This window comes from Octopus bimaculoides, chromosome 20 (assembly GCF_046866305.1).
Source record: "Octopus bimaculoides isolate indiv1 chromosome 20, ASM4686630v1, whole genome shotgun sequence".
NCBI lineage: Eukaryota > Metazoa > Mollusca > Cephalopoda > Octopoda > Octopodidae > Octopus > Octopus bimaculoides.
The window spans coordinates 5,901,642-5,920,176 of record NC_142947.1 but is presented as its reverse complement, the minus strand read 5'-3'; the positions used below and the strand labels follow the sequence as shown (position 1 = coordinate 5,920,176).

Genomic DNA, 18,535 nt, shown 5'->3' with positions numbered 1-18,535 from the left:
ACTATGACCATAACAACAACAACAACATTGAAAACTATGGGAAATTAAAAAACAAAAAGAAAACAATAGCAAAAGTCCGAAAGTAAATAAACCAAAATGTCTAAAGATGAATGAGTAGAGAGAGAACGCCATGAAAGCTGTTGTCTTCCGTTCAATCATCTTCGGTTGCATAAATGTTTATCGGGTTCTATAATGATGATAATAATAATAATAATAATGATCTTGGTGGAAGGGGCTGAAGTCTGTGTCAGTGTCCGTCGACAAACGGTGAAGAAAAATGTCCCGCAATACAAGCTACGTATTAATATATTTACCTAAAGGCACACACACACACACACACACACACACACACACAGATGTATGTGTGTGTCTATGTATTCTAAATCTTGTTTCGATATTGTCCGTTTGTGTTATTCCAGAACTAAATTCCTAGAGGCGGGGGGAGGTGGGAGAGGTTGGAAGACTCAAGAGCGCCGAACGAAATGTCTTATGGGATTTAGTTACAACCTTTTAAAGTTCTGAGTTCAAATCCAAACGAGGGTAACTTTAAAATAAAAACCGACTTTGATTTAATGTTTTCAACCAACCATCGATAGCTATGAATGGATTTTTAATAGAACACTGCTCAATTTTCTTGTGTCGTCGTTGGATCGTATCTGTATATCTAGTCTTCAATATGCTTATCTATATATCTTCCCCACCATCCGTTTATCTCTCTACATACCCATCTATGTATTGGGGTAGCTGCTTGATTTACTCTGCTCCACTGTTTATTTTTCGGTCCCCACTGTACCATCCTCTCTGTATGTTTGTTTATATTTCTAATTTCTTCTTTGCAAATCTGTCTATCTGTCTAAATATCTATCTAACTGATGAACCATCTTACCACACAAACACACATATATATGTATGTATATATATATATATATATATATCTTGGTCTATTACATGTTCTGTTGGTATGTTGTGTTCCTCAAACAGTTGTACGATCTTCGCTATCTGTTACACATCTTCTACCCAACTTATAAACACCCCACCACGTAGTAAATATAGTTTTAAACAAAGCTCATGTTACACACCTCAATGTTTAAGCTATTATGTACACCCTAGCCCTGCCTATTTCCACACCCTACATATATTATGTTACGTCATATAGTGATTCAGCCCCAGAACAGCTCTCAAGAAGACCTCTAATCAAAATGATTCCACATGTGACTTTCCTACCTTGTTTTTACCAATTTGTTTCTTCCAGACAAAGCATTCTCTGGGCACCACAGCTCATGTGTCAGTTGTTTTTTTTTTAAAGATAAATAAGTATAGGGTGTGATTTGACAAAACTTTGGTTGCTATTTCTAGCACTTTGTTAATTTGCTCAGCACTGGGTTTACTGGTTGGATTCTCGGTTAGCCTGTGTTGTTGTTGCTGTTGTTGTTGTTGCATATAATGAAAGATTAGAGAGGAATGGAGCTAGTATATTCTGCCGGGTATGCAATGTCAGTGTGCATTTATGACAAAGTGCAAAGTGTATTGAGAGGGGAAACTAGGCCTAAGAGGAATTAGATGGAGTCTGCAAGAGAGGCAACTCTTTGGTCATATGATGTTTATGGATGAGGAGAGCTGCATACAGAAATGCCAGTCACTCCAAAAAAGAATGAAACATGGGATGAAGTAGAGAAGGCTAAGCCTAAGATGCTGAGCATCAGAGAGGAGAACAAAGGACCCAGCTACTTGGGAAGACCCACCTATCACTGTCAAAATGAAGTCCTAAAAGCATTCTGTTTATGCTTGTAAACTATTCTACCTTGTCAAGCATTCCCTGCATCTTATTCCTCTAACAACCAGCCCTCCATCACTCCTCAATCTACCTGGCACAGCACCCCCTCCACCTAGAATCCCTTCCCCCCATTATCCCCCCTCCCCGTCCTCAACCACTAATTTTCTCCAATCATCCCCTTTCTGTACCTTTCGTTATCTCTCTCTCCTTTGCCATACTCTACTTTAACACCTCACTTATCTATAGTCTTTCTCTTCCCCCCTCTCACCCCCCTTACTATAGCCACCCTTATGTAGCCTCCCTCCCCACCACCCTTCCCCTTCCACATCCCTACCTTCTGATCTCCCCTCCTTCCTGAGCCACTTTACATCTCTCCATCCTGATGCTTCCCTTCAACTGCACCCCTCCACCCTTGTCCATCACTCACTACATTCACTTCTACCCCCACCTCTTTAACCATCTCTTACTCCGTCCTCCTATGCTCCTATCCCCTTCTATGCTCACCTTCTTGGACCTTGAAAGTTTGTTCTGGCACTCCATTGTTACCGTCTTTTATCTCCTTCCCAACTACACCCACCTACCTCTCTCTCTCCATATATATATATATATATAGTAGGGGTTGGTCATGTACCCCCTCTATGTTTGTTCCTCTATCCTACTTCAGCCTTTCACCCCCCCCCCCCTTCAATACTACTACCCGCAACTTCGTAGTGGAAGCTTTTCCCTTTTGCTTTTTCCTATCATGCTAGTTACTTGGCAACCTCTCCCCAGGGCCACTACATTCTGTAAAGAGGTGTTCAAAGCTCTTCCCAGTGACATCGTGAGGAATGCATGGGCCAAGTGCTGCATCCACCTTGAGGCCATGACTGGAAGCTGAGTGGGGCTACTTTGAGGAAACTCTTATCTCCCAGCCATCATCATCTAGTTAATATTTTTTTTTTTCGATTTTTTTTTTTTTAAATACCGTATTTTTAGATGGAATATTGTGTTTCTTTTTCCTTTTATGCAAATGATCAAAAACATTGTAGATATATGAATATGTATGTGTGTATCATCATCATCATCATCATCATTAAACATCCATTCTCCATTCTGGCATGGGCCGGATGGTTTTACAAGAGCTGGTCAGCTGAAGAGCTGGTTCCAGTGCATGTGTGTGTGTGTGTGTGTGTGTAAAACCATAGCAAAATGGCTAATCAAACCATAAATATGTTGGGTCTTCCCCCCCCTCTACCCATATATTCAACTATGTACCTGACCACCACCACCACCCTCCCTCTCCACTCTTGTGCATCTTTGCTCCACCCCCACCCACATCCCAGTCTTATTACAAGCAAATATCTTGTCTATCAAAGTGAAGTTGAACCGATGTCTGTGTGTTGCTTATTTGCATAATGACACTCCGAGTTATCACAGAATCTGTTTCGACATACGACTTTACATGAGGAATCTAGCAAACCAAATGCAAAAATGAAATGTGTGTGTGTCTGTGTGTGCATGTGCGCATCTGTGTGTGTGTAGATATATACATATGTAACTGAATAAGCATCCATATTCATTTATTCTTATTTTTACAGGTAAATAATGATTATATATATATTTATGTGTGTATATTTATGTGTGTATGTATTTATGTATGTATTGACATGAATATGAAATGATGTTTGTTGAATCTAAAAAGGAATGTCAGCCATATTGTTTCTTTCGCTCACCATTGACACACAATTCTCCAACAGGTTTCTACATGTCCTCTTGACCATTGCTTATTGTTTCTCACTTGGCAGACAGCCATTACATTTCTCAAAATATTGATTACTCTTAACTGGGCTCTCAGCCAAATTCTCTTTCTTTCCTCCTGTCTTTCAGCTTTAGTTTTGTTGTTGTTGTTTTTTTTGTTCTCATTTTCTTTTCTTCCCCCCCCCCTTTTTTTCATTGTAATGAGAATCGTAGTATCTACTTTTCGTTTGTCATATTTTGTCCCAGTGTGTTAGGAGTCAAGAGTCTTGAAGTTGGTGGCTCAGCCAAATTCCTTATGTTTTACCTTCTCATTGAAGAGTCAGTGATTTATAGCAAATACAATTCCTCTGCAACCTGAGGAAACTTGTGGTGGTCTGGTGTCAGTAAAAATACAAATTTATCATCACCCTTTAATGTCCCCTTTCCATGCTGGTATGGGTTGGATGGTTTGACAGGAACTGGTCAGCCAGAAGACTGCACCAGCCTCCAATTGTCAGTTTTAGCATGATTTCTATGGCTGGACGTCCTTCCTAACTGCAACCACTTTACAGAGTGTACTGGGTGCTTTTTTTTTTTGTGTCCTATAGAAGACAAATTTTAACCATTGAGAGCAAGGATCCTTCTTTGCAGAAAAAAATAAAAGGAATGGCTTTCAGTGATACAGCCTTTGACATTTTCATTAGAAAGATTTCAAGGAAGATCAAAGGACAGAGAGATTTATTCCTTGCTGCTAAAAACAGTTTAATTTTTTTTTCTCTGAAGACGATGTCCCCCACTTAATCCCTAAAACCTTAAAATTCATGTCTTTCCCATGTTCTGCAACTTATTCTAATTAGAAAGCAATATTGATTTGATATTGTACAAATTTGATTGGAGCGGAGGCTTAGTCAATTACATCAACTCCACCATTCAACTGGTGCTTATTTCATCGATCCCAAAAGGATGAAAGGCAAAGTTGACCTCAGCAGAATGTTGTCTCGGTCCATTTCTGGATGAGATTGACTGCCCTGCTCGTCACTTCACTCCATTTCTTCTGTTCCTGGACCAAACCCAACCCTGAGCAGTTTAACCAGTCCTTCCATCTAGCATCCCACAAGTGGGGGTGGGGAGACAAGGAGGTTTTAGTGGACTTAAACCAGCTCTCATATTTGATTGGCTCTTTACTTATCAACCCCTGGGCAGAATGAAAGGCAGAATTGGCATTGGTGGGCTTTGAACTCAGAATGTAAAGAACTGCTTCAAGTACCACAAGGCATTTGTCTGACACACTAACAATTCAACCAATCTATCAACAACAACAACAACATCAACAATAACATGATAACTCTACATCGTCCACATGAGTGACTTGGCAGGAAGCCAGGTTTCTGACAATTGCTATTACTATCACGTTACTACTACTACTAATAATAATAATAATAATAATAATAATAATAATAATGTTTCTGCGATTACTGTCACAACTTAAAAATATCACCAGGTCTGTCGGTATGATCACTGCTACTGCTTCTGCTGCTGCACCTGCCACCACTACCACCACTATACAAGCCAATAAGTGAGCCCTTACATGAATACCAGACCTGCTGGAAATAGCAGCCAAATTTCCTCCTAATCACTCCCTACCACCTGGACATATTGGATAATAATGTGTTGAGTTCCCTGCAGGAAACAGGAGATAGATAGGGTGGTCACAGCTGGAGTGTCTTTGGCCATAAGACAACTCAATCAGAGCTGGCCTGGGGCTGAACAACAATAACAACCTCCAATGTATAGACTGTATGGGTCAGTTAGGAACATTTGGCTACCACCACCATCACCTCCACCACTGTAACCCACCTGCCACCAAACCACTATACCACCACCACCACCACCATGACTGCTACTACAACACCAAGTGAACAGTTGTGATTGATTAACCAAATGATTGGCGGAGAGAGAGAGAGAGAGAGAGAGAGAATCAAACATCATTTAAGTGTCTGATTTCATCAGCCATATCACTAGTGTGTGTGTGTGTGTGTGCGTGTAACACACACACACACACACACACACACACACACATATATACATGTGAACTTTGTGTTAGTTAAAGTCTGCTTGTGACATATTTCAACTTCCAAAGGCAAATTCACTGCAGTTACCATAGGGAGAAACAAGTTCTCTCTTATCATAAAAAAAAAGATGTAAAAACATCATATCTGCCCATATTATATATTACACACACACACACACACACACACACACACAAATATACATATTCCCCCCCCCCCCCATTTTATGTTATTTCTTCACATCTCTGTTGCACGCAGCAGCTAATCCAGTTAAACCCCTCCTCTAATGCTTCTCACAACTGACACATTGCACGGCAGCTCCTGAATTCATCCAGCATCATAGTTACCGGTGGTTCTGTTGGTAAGTGATGTGAAACCATCACATTCAATCCGGCCGTGGTACATCGAAGGAACAACTACGAGCGCTTAGTGGTGCTCAGCAATTTCCTCTTGGATGTCCATAATTAAAGCTGACAGCTGCACACCAACCGAGACAGCCTGAAGAACAGGCAGACAGGCAGACAGGCAGGCAGACGGTCAGACAGCTTGTTAAACATGTAGCTAGTTGATGGCTGGATGGTTGGTGGGCCGGATGGATATGTGAAAGGCAACATTGTAAGTTCAACGATAAACATATAACTTGGTTGGTAAATAGAATAGACAGATAGAGAGATAGAGAAATAGACTGACAGACAGACAGATAGACAGATGGATGGATGGATGGATGGATAGATGGATGGATCATTTAGTAAATATATGCAGGTTGGTAGAGTCAGAAACAAAAGTTGATTTAAAGCTCAAATCCCATTGAGCATCATAGATAAAACCATATTGGCTATTGTAATGAATTCCATTCCCTTGAAGAGTTGGAGTGGTCACGGTTGGAATGCTTTTGATCATAGGTCTGCTCTGTCAGGGTTGACCTGAGACTAACCAACTATAACAACCTCCAATGTATGAGCCAATCAGGAGTCTCTAGCAGGGTCACTTGGCCAGTTAGAAGTATCAGCTAAATATCCCTCAAATCACAATCTGCCACCTTAAAAAACAAAAACAAGGAAATAAGGAAAAAAATGGGATGGTCATGGTTAGACTGTCTTTGATCAAAGGTCTGCACCGACTCCAGTGTGTACACACCTCTCAGGGGCAGACCCAAGGGGTGGGGCTGATGGGCACATGCCCCCCCCCCTCAAGAAAAGAAGAGTGCCCTTCTAAATAATGTTATTGTGCCCTTTTCTCCTGGAATTGTATTCCCTTCTGACCTTGTGCCCTCCCATTCAAGAAATTCCTAGGGCCATGCCTGCCTCTACAAATGTGTTTACTCACACAAATTACATAACTTGCCAATTTTTACATTTACTCACATCTTGCCACATCAACAGACATCACAGAAAGTCACTTCCATGCATTTACTTGCATTTCTTCACTACCATAAACAGCACTTTGGTCCTTACACACGTCTCACACACACACACACACAGCCCTTCCCTTCCTCTATAAACACTCCCACCCAATCCCACCTCCACCTCCACGCCGTCTCGTCTTCTGTGTCACGCCAGTTTATTCCAGTCAACACCAACGTGTGAGGAGCTGATTTACTTTTCACCAGACTGGCTATGCCCCAGCATGGCCACAGCCTTTGTGGAAGTATGCAAGTATATGAGGCTAGTTTAGTGTGAGAGGAGAGGATCTAATCAACTGATTATTCCCTCAGTGTATTACTGGTATGGAACTAAGGTGGCTGTGTGGGAAACAGACTGAATGAATTACTTGCTCAAGGATGATGTGGAGTCTAAATCAGATCCAAACATCCTTCACCCACACCCACACCCACACCCACACCCTCACCCTACCCCTCAACAAAAACACACAATGTTATTTCTTCCAGGGTTGTTGTTGTTGTTGTTGTTGTATAGCCCCAGGTTCGCCTTGATCCAGTAGTCCATATACTAACAAACGTAATTGACCAGGTCAAAGATTTACTGCTGGATTAGCTGGACTGACTGGCAGAGGTTAACTGGCTGTTGTTGTTGCTGCTGTTGCTGTTGGTGTTGTTGTTTATCCTCAGACGAACCCTGATTAAACAGAGCTATGATTAAAAGGGTTCCAGTTGGACCCATGAAGGACTACATTGTCAAACCAATCAGATTGGAACCTGGTGCAGCTCCCTGGCTTACCAGTTTTCAGTCAAACTGTCCAACCCATGCCAGCATGGCAAACGGACGTTAAATGATGATGATGTTGATGATGATGATGATGATATAAATAGTGGATAGGGAAAGTAAAAGCAGTAGTGGGTATGGTTATGTTGATGTTGATGATGATGATTGATACCATCACATTAGAAGTTGTTGTTGTTGGTGGTGGTGGAGGGATTTGAGGATAGGGTTTGTACAAGAGGGAGAGAGTGAGAGAGAGAGAGAGATGATGATGTTCTTTGAAGATGGTAATGATGATTACTGTGCTGAGACTGGGGGTGGGGTGGGGTGGCATAACTGTTATTGGAGATGATGACTAGAATAGGGGATGGTTGATAATTGTGATAGGAGAGATAACGAGAAGGAAGAGGGGGGTAGGGGAGGATTGAAACGGTGGTGGTGGTGATGATAAGGCCATAGCTATACCAGTGATGGTTAAGGTGGTGGTGGTGGTTATGATATTATTGAGGATCGTTATATTGAGGTGGGGGAGAGGTGGGGGTCGGAGATGTAGCAAGTTGAGTAAAGATGGATGCAGTTGTGATTAGGGATGGCAGCCAAGGGAGGAGGGAAGATAAAGATGACGATGATGACGATGATGATGATGGTGATGATGATGATGATGGTGAAGTGAGATAATTCAGCAACGATGTTCAGGGAGCGTATCCAAGTGTAACATTTATGTTGGATGATGATGATGATGACAATAACGATGGTGGTGGTGGTGGTAGGAGGTGGATTGCAATGGTGTCAGCTAACAATTTTTTGAAGTTTGTAGATAGAAAACAGATAGGTTCCTTCTCCCCCCCCCCCCCGCCTCAGCTCCCTGTCCTCCATCTCTGCACCGCCCCCTCCGCCAAAGCAAATGAGGTGGGGCATGAATGAGTGTGAGATGTGCATGTGTGTGTCTTTACATATGTACACAACCCACTCACATAAGACATAAGACTAGGGGCATGCATATTGGTGCAGACATGTTAACATAATTTGTTGCACACTGAAATTATTATTACATGCTGAAGGCTTTGAAACAGGTGTAACCTTAAGGATGACAAGTTGCTAAATAAAGATATTAACCTCTCACACCTCTTGACTTATTATGTTTGATGTGTGTGTGTGTGTGTGTGTGTGTGTGTGTGTGTGTGTGTGTATACATACATGCATGTATGTATATAACCTACAAGTTTTACTTCTAAACTAATTTAAGAGCCAATCATTAATGAACAAAAGGCAACTGAGGTGGGAGAATGGAATGTTACCAATGTTGGTTATAAATAGAACAGTGAAATAGAACTAATGCATATGGTAGAGCAACCACCCAGTAGGTGTGTGTGTGTGTGTGTGTGTGCATATATGTGTATATATAAATATATATATATATATATATATATATATATATATATATATATATATATATATATATCTATAAATGCGTAAATGTACCACTATGCCTGGTATGAATGACATCTCCTTTGCATATCTCCCATATCTTAGCTGCCACTATCGTCTTCATCGTCAATGAGAGTCATCGACACTGTTAGTTCTTGGAATCTTCATTTAAGGTGAGTAACACCAGCCTGGTGCCGGTGCCTGCTTCACACCGATTCTGTCAGTCACTTCCCTTTCCACCCTCCTACCTTCCTCCCTCTGTTCTTCTCTCTGTCTGCCTGTCTGCCTCATCATAAGTTCTCAAACAAACTTAAAGCAGCAACAGACCTGTTGTGGAGGTGTGTGAGGAGGTGGGGGGGGACGGAGGTGGATATAATCAGAAAACACTTTCCAGGTTTCATATTCCAAGGTAAATGGCCTGCAACCTGTGTTCATTGGCAGACACTGGGTAGGTGTGTGGGGGGGGGGTCAGAGAAAATAGCTTGTGGCATTTAATTGCAGCAATTAATGTTTACAATTTGAAATGGACAGATGGGTGAATAGGCAGATGGACTGATTGATTGATTCGTTGATTGATCAATTGATATCCTGGTGATCCACTTTCAAATCTCAGCTATTTCGCTTCACCTTTCTTCCATTGTTAATGTCAGTATTTCACACCCAATCCAATGAACCCATTGGGGAAGCCTCTACATGGTTGCTTGATCTGCTAAAAACAGCAGCAAAATCTCCACTAAAGCACACCCAGCCTTCTTTAAAATACAAGGGATCACAGAGTTCTAGAGACACTGCAACTGAATAACAGATATCTTTCAGATCGGGGCCCATCTTGATCAAAGCTAATTTGGGAATAAACAACAACAGCAACAAACCTAGCAGCCCTACTATTTTGATATAGTCATAAATATATACAGACAGGATGGTCATGGCTAGAATGCTTTTGATCATAGGTTTTCTCAAATGAGACTTGTCTTGGGGGTAAACAACAACAATACTTTAATCCTAATTAATCATCCATTGATGGATACGTTTGCGTGACAATGTATATAATTCTATTTATGCTACTGCATAAGATGAAATGAAATTTTTAACCAGGAATTGAACCCTGCTCTCTGGTTTTCACTTACTGCAACATTTTTCCTGCTCCACAACACATAGAAAATATCACTTTCTAGTAATATTTCCATGACAAAAGATTTCGGAAGTGGGAAGGGAACATGGTCAAGAATTCTGGAAAAGGTGAACGAGAAAAGATGAAGGTCAAAAATGTTTTCACGAAGGTGTGAAAGTCATCAACCCTGAACTTTGTGTCATCACTAAATACCAGCTTCTAACACAGCTAAACACCTCAAATTTTGTGGGAGAGTCAGTGAAGACACAACCACAGTTCCTCATTGGGACTTTATTTTATCAACCCTGTAATAATGAATGTTAACGCTCTGCCACAAGGTCTCTCTAAATACAGGAAGAAATGTTATTTTGAAGCCCTAACCAATTCTGTCAACCCTCTGCCCTTTTCATGAGAATATTTGATTCTGAATAAGTGTGTATAAGTGACAAAATAATATCTAAAAGAGTGACCACCTGTTTCTTCCTCTTAGAAAAACTTCACCAATAAAGTATGCAGTGTTTGTCTAAGTCATTCATTGACCTGATGGGACAAAAGGAAAAAAGGAATGTTAAGTCAAACAATTGAGGTTATTTATCTTCTTATAACATTTGCCATATTATGTAACATTTATGGCATTTATCATGTTGTTGACATCATCAGAATTTATAAACTTTTGAGGGAATGTGAAATTTTTTTTTTGATTTTTTTTTTTTTTTTTCTGAAACTGTATCTGAAAGCTTTAAATAATAGCATTCAAATATTGGATTGAAAAACCCTTTTAGATAGAAAAAGTCAAAGGCTGGCTATGAGTCTTGAACCTACATCTCCTGTTATGTCTACAGAAGTTGGGCTGCATCCCAAAGGCAGCCTTTGACTTTTCCAACCCAATATTTATCATGTTATATAACATCTATCATGTCACACAGCATTTATATAAACATGTTTATATTACATATTAATTACTATAACATACTAATTACTACTATAACATATTAATTACTATAACATACTAATTACTACTATAACATATTAATTACTATAACATACAATGTTTACCATATTATACAACATTTATCCTATTATATAACTTGATATCGTACCATCATTTCAAGGACGGTACCAGCATTTGGTTGATCCCTAATTGGTGAGACCAGATGAAAAGGACCCATAACCAAAGGCATTCTAGTCTTGACTATCTCTTCAACAAATACATTATGCAATGTGTCCTTCCCTTTTGAAGATGTTAGAGTGAGAACTGTAGGAGATTTGGCTGCAGTTTCTACATGTTGATATTTGGTTAGTGCAAGGTGGTGAGCCGGCAGAATCTTTGGCAACAGAAATGCTTAGCAGTATTGTGTTCAACTTCTGCCAAGATTGACTTTGCCTTTCATCCTTTCAGGGTCAATAAATACCAGTTATGCACTGGGGATCAATGTAATAGGCTTACCCGCTCCCCAGAACTTTCTGGCCTTGTGTCAAAATTTGAAATCAATGTTTGTATAATGTTAATGTGTGTGTGTGTGGTCAATTTTGCCTCATTCCAAAGCTTCAATGATTGAAATTCTTATGTAACTAAATTCATGAAGGTTGGATATAAATTACAAGAGTTCACTATAATGTCAGTCGTAAGGTAGTGTATCCATGTTACATACATACATACATATAGATATATACATATACACATATCTATAATGATATACACAATATATAATTATATATATATTATCTGTTCTATATAATTATATATATATATATATATATATATATATATATATATAATTTGTTCTATATAATTATATATGATATGATGATGATGATGGTGATGATGGTATATATACATATATACATATGCGTGTGAGGATTATATCATAAAACAAGAATCAAATATCTTTCTCCCTTACATTCCATTTTGTGTACACTTTGTTCCACCCAGTCCAAGTCATTTTTGTTCTTTATGTCTAATTTTCACTGCAACAATATCAAACTCATCCTTTGCACATTTAGACAGTCTTTTAGGAGGTTTTTTTTTTTGTTTTTGACCTGATTTTACAATTTTGGCTTTGGTCCTGTCATGTCACAATTTCTGATGACCAGATTCTTGTGAAACTAGGAGTATCAGCCAAACTAAAGGAGGTGATGATGTGATAACTGGCTTTACTCAGCTGGTTAGAACCTACAGACACAAAGATTAACACTACTTGGAACTGGCAGACTTTTAGACAATTGCAATGTAGAATACTTTTCTTCGTGTTCTTCCCTGGTTAGAGGTTGCAGTGCCATGTTAAGGATACGTGATCGGTAAGTTTATCCATGCCATAAGGATCTGCTTTAAAGGGCAACATGAGCTCCTCCCTGGTGCCCCAGCTCTAGTTATTCTGAATCTGAGCACCATAATGCATATGTTGCTGTGTATCTGTTGTATCGACCACTCCATGTATCTCCTCTCCCTATTCCCTCCACTTCCCAATGTCTCGCCAGATCCATTTGCTCTGATTATGACTCTTACATAACTTTGTATTAGTCATTCATAACAGGTTCACGGTGTGCGAGTTAAGAGACCTTTTATTGGGTCAATCACAAAGTAAAAATTCATCAATAATAACAGCAATAAACAGCATCAGTCCACTTTTTGATTCAAACACAGTTTTTAACAAATTCAATCTACAATGGATATTTATTGAAGAAATCTTTTACACAATTAAAAATAAGATATAATTACACCAGGAGTGATCTTTGATAAATTTAATTCATTAAATTGATAAGGAATAACTGGAATACATTTGACTCTGTTGAGTGTTTGCAGTTTGTAAACATAAAAAAAAAAAAAACTGACAAATGTGATTTTAACTCATCATGAAATTGAAGTTTCTAGAATCACTTTATTCAGATCAAATGTTCAGTTTTATGCTAGATTCTATTAATTTTTTTTTGGCTCAAAATTGGAAAAAAATTCTTATACAATTAACCGAAATTGATTTTTATTTGCATCATATATTATTGACCAAACTATTTTACATAAATTCTATGCTAAACAGTTTATTTTGAAAGGCTATAGAATTCACTGGTTTCTGTTAAGTTGATATTCACTTATTTTTTTATGTTAACTTCAGTTCTTAGAACTCTTTCTGTAAAGAATTTTACAAAGACATCAGAAGAGAATTCCCAATGTTTTCATCTCTTACTTTCCGTTGTTAATATCTGTACTTCACTGCAAAGCAAATAAGTTGGCTGAATCGTTAAGACCAGGTACTGGTCACTGGTCAGCCAAGCACGGTCATCATTGCCTCTCTAAGAGGAATATTTCACACTCAACAATCTCTATATTTTTGACTTATGCCAATTGCATGAAAACTTTAAATTTGAGGAAATACTCCAATTTATAAAACATAGTTATATCAGTCTTTGCACACCTTTAATGCAGGTGTGTATTGAACATCTTGTTTGTGTGTGTGTGTGTGTGTGTGTGTAAAACCATCATCACCGTCGTCACCATCTTTTACCACCCACTTTCCATACCAGTACAGAATCCATTGAGTTCGAGGACTGCATTGTAGTGGAATTAGCTACCATTTCTAACAGGTTGAATGACAATGTGAGGCCTCCTTTGATGGCTCAGCTTTGCTTGTTGACCGGTTTGTCTGTTTGGTATTAAGATGGACAAGACAGCTTTTGCAATTTGCTGCTCTCCACACTCTCTGTCTGTCTCTCTCCCATGAGTAATGTTCTTGTTGTTGTTGTTGCTTATACCAGGGTGGTGGTGGGGGGGGGGGATGAGTTATTACTATATTTACTGGTCTACTGCTGCTGCTTCATCAATTAAATACATTCATGTTGTGTTCACTGTGAATGTCCATAATGTAGGTTTTGTAATTTTAAAACAGAGAGAGGGAGAGAGAGACAGAGAGAGAGACAGAGAGAGAGAGAGAGAGAGAGATGCAAGCAACGTAGCTCAATCAGTCAGTCCTTCTCACGTCTTGCTCTGTTAACTTGTGTTGCAGCAGTGATGTTGTAACATGAAAAAAAAAAAGAAAACCACAAAGGAAGGAAGGAAGGAAGGAAGGAAAGGAATACGGAGGGAGGCTGGTAAGGGGGCGGGGGGAGCTGTAAGAAGAGGAGAGTGTAAGAGCAAAAGGCTGCTCTTTCTCCATTTCAGTTCTAACCCAGACTCTCTCGAGAATTCTCCATCCATTCAAAAGCAAATGTTCATCAACGAAAATCTGCTTCCTTCCCACTATTCAAACACACACACACACATCTATATATATATATGTATATAGATGTGTGTGTGTGTGTGTGTGTATGCACGCATGCACACGCGTGGGTATATGGGTGTGTGTGTGTGTTTGAAGTGTATTTTTCTATCTCTGGGGGCAGTGGGGGAGGTGAAATCGAAAATGAAATCAGATAGCGATTATAATTAACTAATTAATTTCAGCTTTATTTGTTGTTTGTTTAATTAAGATGAATCGAATTGAATGAATGAGCATGAGAGACTGGTGGTGGACATGGTGGCGTTGGTGCTGCTGCTAGCTTTGGTGGCCATGTCTGGTGGTGGTGGTGGTGGTAATGCCTGAAGTGATAAATATATAACACTGTAAATATAGGTCATTGTTAATATTGTAGTAGTAGTAGTAGTAGTAGTTTTGCCTTTCCCTTGCTCTGATTGAAAGTTCCCACAATGAAAGGCAGTCCAACTTTGACCATCCTGTCTTTTCTCTTTCCAGGCATTGTCTACACCAGACTACACTAATCAAGAGGAGGGTTTCCTTGAACGAATTCCTTAAGTTCAATTCCTGTCAAGAGTGAAGAATCTAACATTTCGGGCTCTTAGCCTTCATCTGAGAGTGAGCAAGTGAGAAAGAACGACCGGTGCTGTCACCTGGAGGCAAGTAAATAGGTTTCAGTCATTAGATGACAGCCATGCTGGAGCTCCATCTTGAGGGGTTTTAGTAAAACAAATTAACCCCAGGACCCAAGCACTCATTCTTAAACTTAGTATTAGTCTCTTTTCGTCATACTGCTAAGTTATAGGGATGTAAACACACCAACACCAGCTGGCAAGTGGTGGTGGGGACAAATACAACACACAAATAGATACATACGTATGTATGTATATATGATGGGCTTCTTTCAGTTTCCATCTACCAAGTCCACTCACACAACTTTGGTTGACCCTGGGCTATAGTAGAAAACATTTACCCAAGGTGCCATGCAGTGGGACTGAACCCAAGACCACGTGCTCATCTAAAGAAAGGTAACCCCATACATTTCGTGCAGAACTGATAACGACTGGGCTTGTGACATGTTGCACCTGACCAAGACAAGTTGGAAGGTCAAGAGAAAGGGACTGGCTCTACACAAACCGCTCTAATAGCATTCGTCATGCAGGTTGTTCAGCAATCCAAGACACCAATTCCAAGTTGAGTAAAGAGAGGGGAAGAGGTGATCTTGGTGGGTGGACGATGTCACTGGAAATCTTCAGCTCTGACCCCTGCACACACAGGTGGGCAAAGGCTTATGGTCAAGCAATGGTGTTTTACTGAACCGTCATCCATCAAAGCACCAACACAGTCCATAAAATGTATGTATGTATGTGTGTTTGTATATATATATAGTGAGAGACAGACAGACAGACAGGTTCATCTTTTTTCACAACACTCGTTAACCGAACATGGTCTTTGCCTCCAATAACATCTTCCAGCTCTGACTAGCTTGCAGTGTTACATAATTGTGCCTGTTATCTAATCCAATCTAATATTCAGTGTGAAACTGATTGGTAATGAATATATAGTGCTGTACACATATATATATATATATATATATATATATATACATATATATACACACTAGCAAATGCACCCGTCCTTTGGACGGTTTAAGTTACTTTGGTTTTTTGTTTTTTTTTTAGATTATATAAAAATAATTATGGCTGTTCTCGGGGGGCTGCATTACATAAGAGGATAGAATAGTTTATTGATTTTTAGCTACAAAAAATAGGGTTACATTATGATTGAGAAAGTGTTTTACTTGAGTCAACACAGCACACACACACACACCCTTTCCATCATCATCATCACCATCATCATCATCACCATCATGATCCTCTTCATTTCAGGATTTGCTTTTCCTTGTTCCGTGGCTGGCTGCCCTTCCTGACGCCAATCCTTTTAATCGTTTCCTTCAACACACAGATGCAAATGGATGCAAGACATGCACAAACATGCACATGTACATGTATAGACATGCACGCACGCACACACACACACATCATGATGGAATAGAGACAGACAGACAGACAGAAGGATGGTTTAGAGTTGACAATGTAGACAACTCCAATGCCATCCCTTGTTGTACAGGAAGCAAGGTACAGTGGAGAGTGGAGGGCAGCAGAAGGTTTGGAAGGTGAGAAAGCTTTGAAGAGACAGAACATAGCAGGAACATAATGGAACCAACACCTAAATGCAAATATATTCAAAATGCCCACTTTTGTTACAGCTACCATTTTAAGGTTTCTATCTCCATGTTTACATACATGCACAAACACATATGTTCACTCTATTTTATATATTGAGTATTTTACCTGAAACGGAGTTCTTCCACTTTTTTATTCAGACACAGAAAACAATGATCTGTGCATGTGTGTGCACATGTGCATGCATGTGCGTGTATTTGTGTGTGTGTGTGCCAACCCACATCTGTTTCCAAATAGGGTAATGGTCCCTTGTGGTCAAACATATTTTTCACAACACTTGAGACGAGCAATATTACTTGTATGACAGTGACTCTTGCTTACAATGTCTCTAATTTGATCTTATTCTTTGTTAAATATCATTATTGATCTTGTACCCAGTGAAATTTCATTGATCCCCTAGTTAAATAAAATTTTTGTTTGCTGGGTTTTTTTTTTCTTTCTAATATATAATCTCTATATAGATATATATCATTTATACTGTCTCTTTGTCTTTCAGCTGGTGAGATGAAGGCACCACTTGGAAAAGTTTGATACATTTTGGCTGTAGAACTGATTAGAACCAGGCATGCAAAATTCACTTGTTGCTTCAAGGCGGGCTTCTCTCGAGCTATCTCTTTCAGGGCCATCCAACTCTGCATCAAGCTATCTGAAAACTTATCGCCCTGATTCTGGATATTTAAAATACCATGGCTATTCCTGCAGCCCTGCTTCAACTATCGACAGACTTTACTCCCGCCGGCTCCCTGATGGACCGGGTCCACTCGACAGAAAAGGCAAACTGTTATCGGACTTACGCACCAACCGTTCACGCTACAGTGAAAACATCAGTTTGCCTTCGTACACAAAAACTCAAAAACCAACAGAATATACTCACACACCACTCAGTAGCTCCAAGTATTCTACATCCAATTATTCGTCCCCTTTATCTAGGAGTTATAAGAGCTCTCCTGGCAGTCTGTATAGTGGTAGCACCTTACGTAGCGCAAGAGCCTCAAGCGTTGTCGATTTGCCAAGCACACAAAGTCGGTACTCGGACTTTCGTTCTTCAGATGCCTATAGTTCTTCCCGCCTAAGAGCTGCCAGCCAATCACGCACTGTAAACCCAGAGTCACATAGTCAAACAGGTTCGAGGAGCCGGGCACCCAGTGTGGATGTTGCCATGGAACGAGTCTCCAACAAATCAACAAAGAATGATTCTACATCAACATTAGAAAACTACAATAGCAGCAGTTTAAACACATTGGGTTGGAGAGCCAAAGTGTACAGTGACAGATACAGTCCTGTGGAACCTCTCTCTGACCAGACAAATCATATCAACAACACAGTCAATCACATCAGCACTACAACAGCCAGAAGACCGGTGAGTAGCAGATACGTTGTTGTTCTTGTTGGGGGGGGGGGGGGGCTGCCTCTTTATTATTTTCAAAATTCATTGAAACAAAGACATTGTATTTGGCAAAAATATGGTAAGAAAAGAGCTTGAACTCAGAACTACAAAGCAACTAAAACAATAACTTTTTCTAAGATAACAAAACCTATTCTAGTGTTCCTACCACGTGCATTAGTAATCTATAGTAATTGTTTTAATACCTTCACATTTTATGCTTTGTGGAATTCAGTTGTGCCTCTAGGTTTCTATGTTCTAACTTGACAGAGGGAACGTGTTGGAGTCCTCTTTATTATCATATTCCACCTGGGTGTCACTAAAATACCCTACACATACTGAAGTAGATTTAAACTGCCTACACCCAAAACTTTTGGGCCTCGTTCCAGTTTGTGAAATCAATATTTTCGGGGTTACACACA

At 39.7% G+C, this 18,535-nt stretch overlaps 1 protein-coding gene across 3 annotated transcripts in view; it reads left to right on the top strand.

Moving 5' to 3' along the window:
- The window catches only part of LOC106873257 (ubiquitin carboxyl-terminal hydrolase 2), a 62,443-nt gene that overhangs the window by 27,112 nt on the left and 16,796 nt on the right, over positions 1–18,535 (top strand). For 2 of the 3 annotated variants that reach the window (XM_052975126.2, XM_014920541.3), the window contains exons 2-3: positions 14,982–15,142; positions 17,226–18,089. In XM_052975126.2, the coding sequence (XP_052831086.1) occupies positions 17,295–18,089 (795 nt within the window). In that variant the 5' untranslated portion in view covers positions 14,982–15,142; positions 17,226–17,294. The remainder of the gene's footprint in view (positions 1–14,981; positions 15,143–17,225; positions 18,090–18,535) is intronic. The other variant, XM_052975127.2, reaches the window with a different exon arrangement.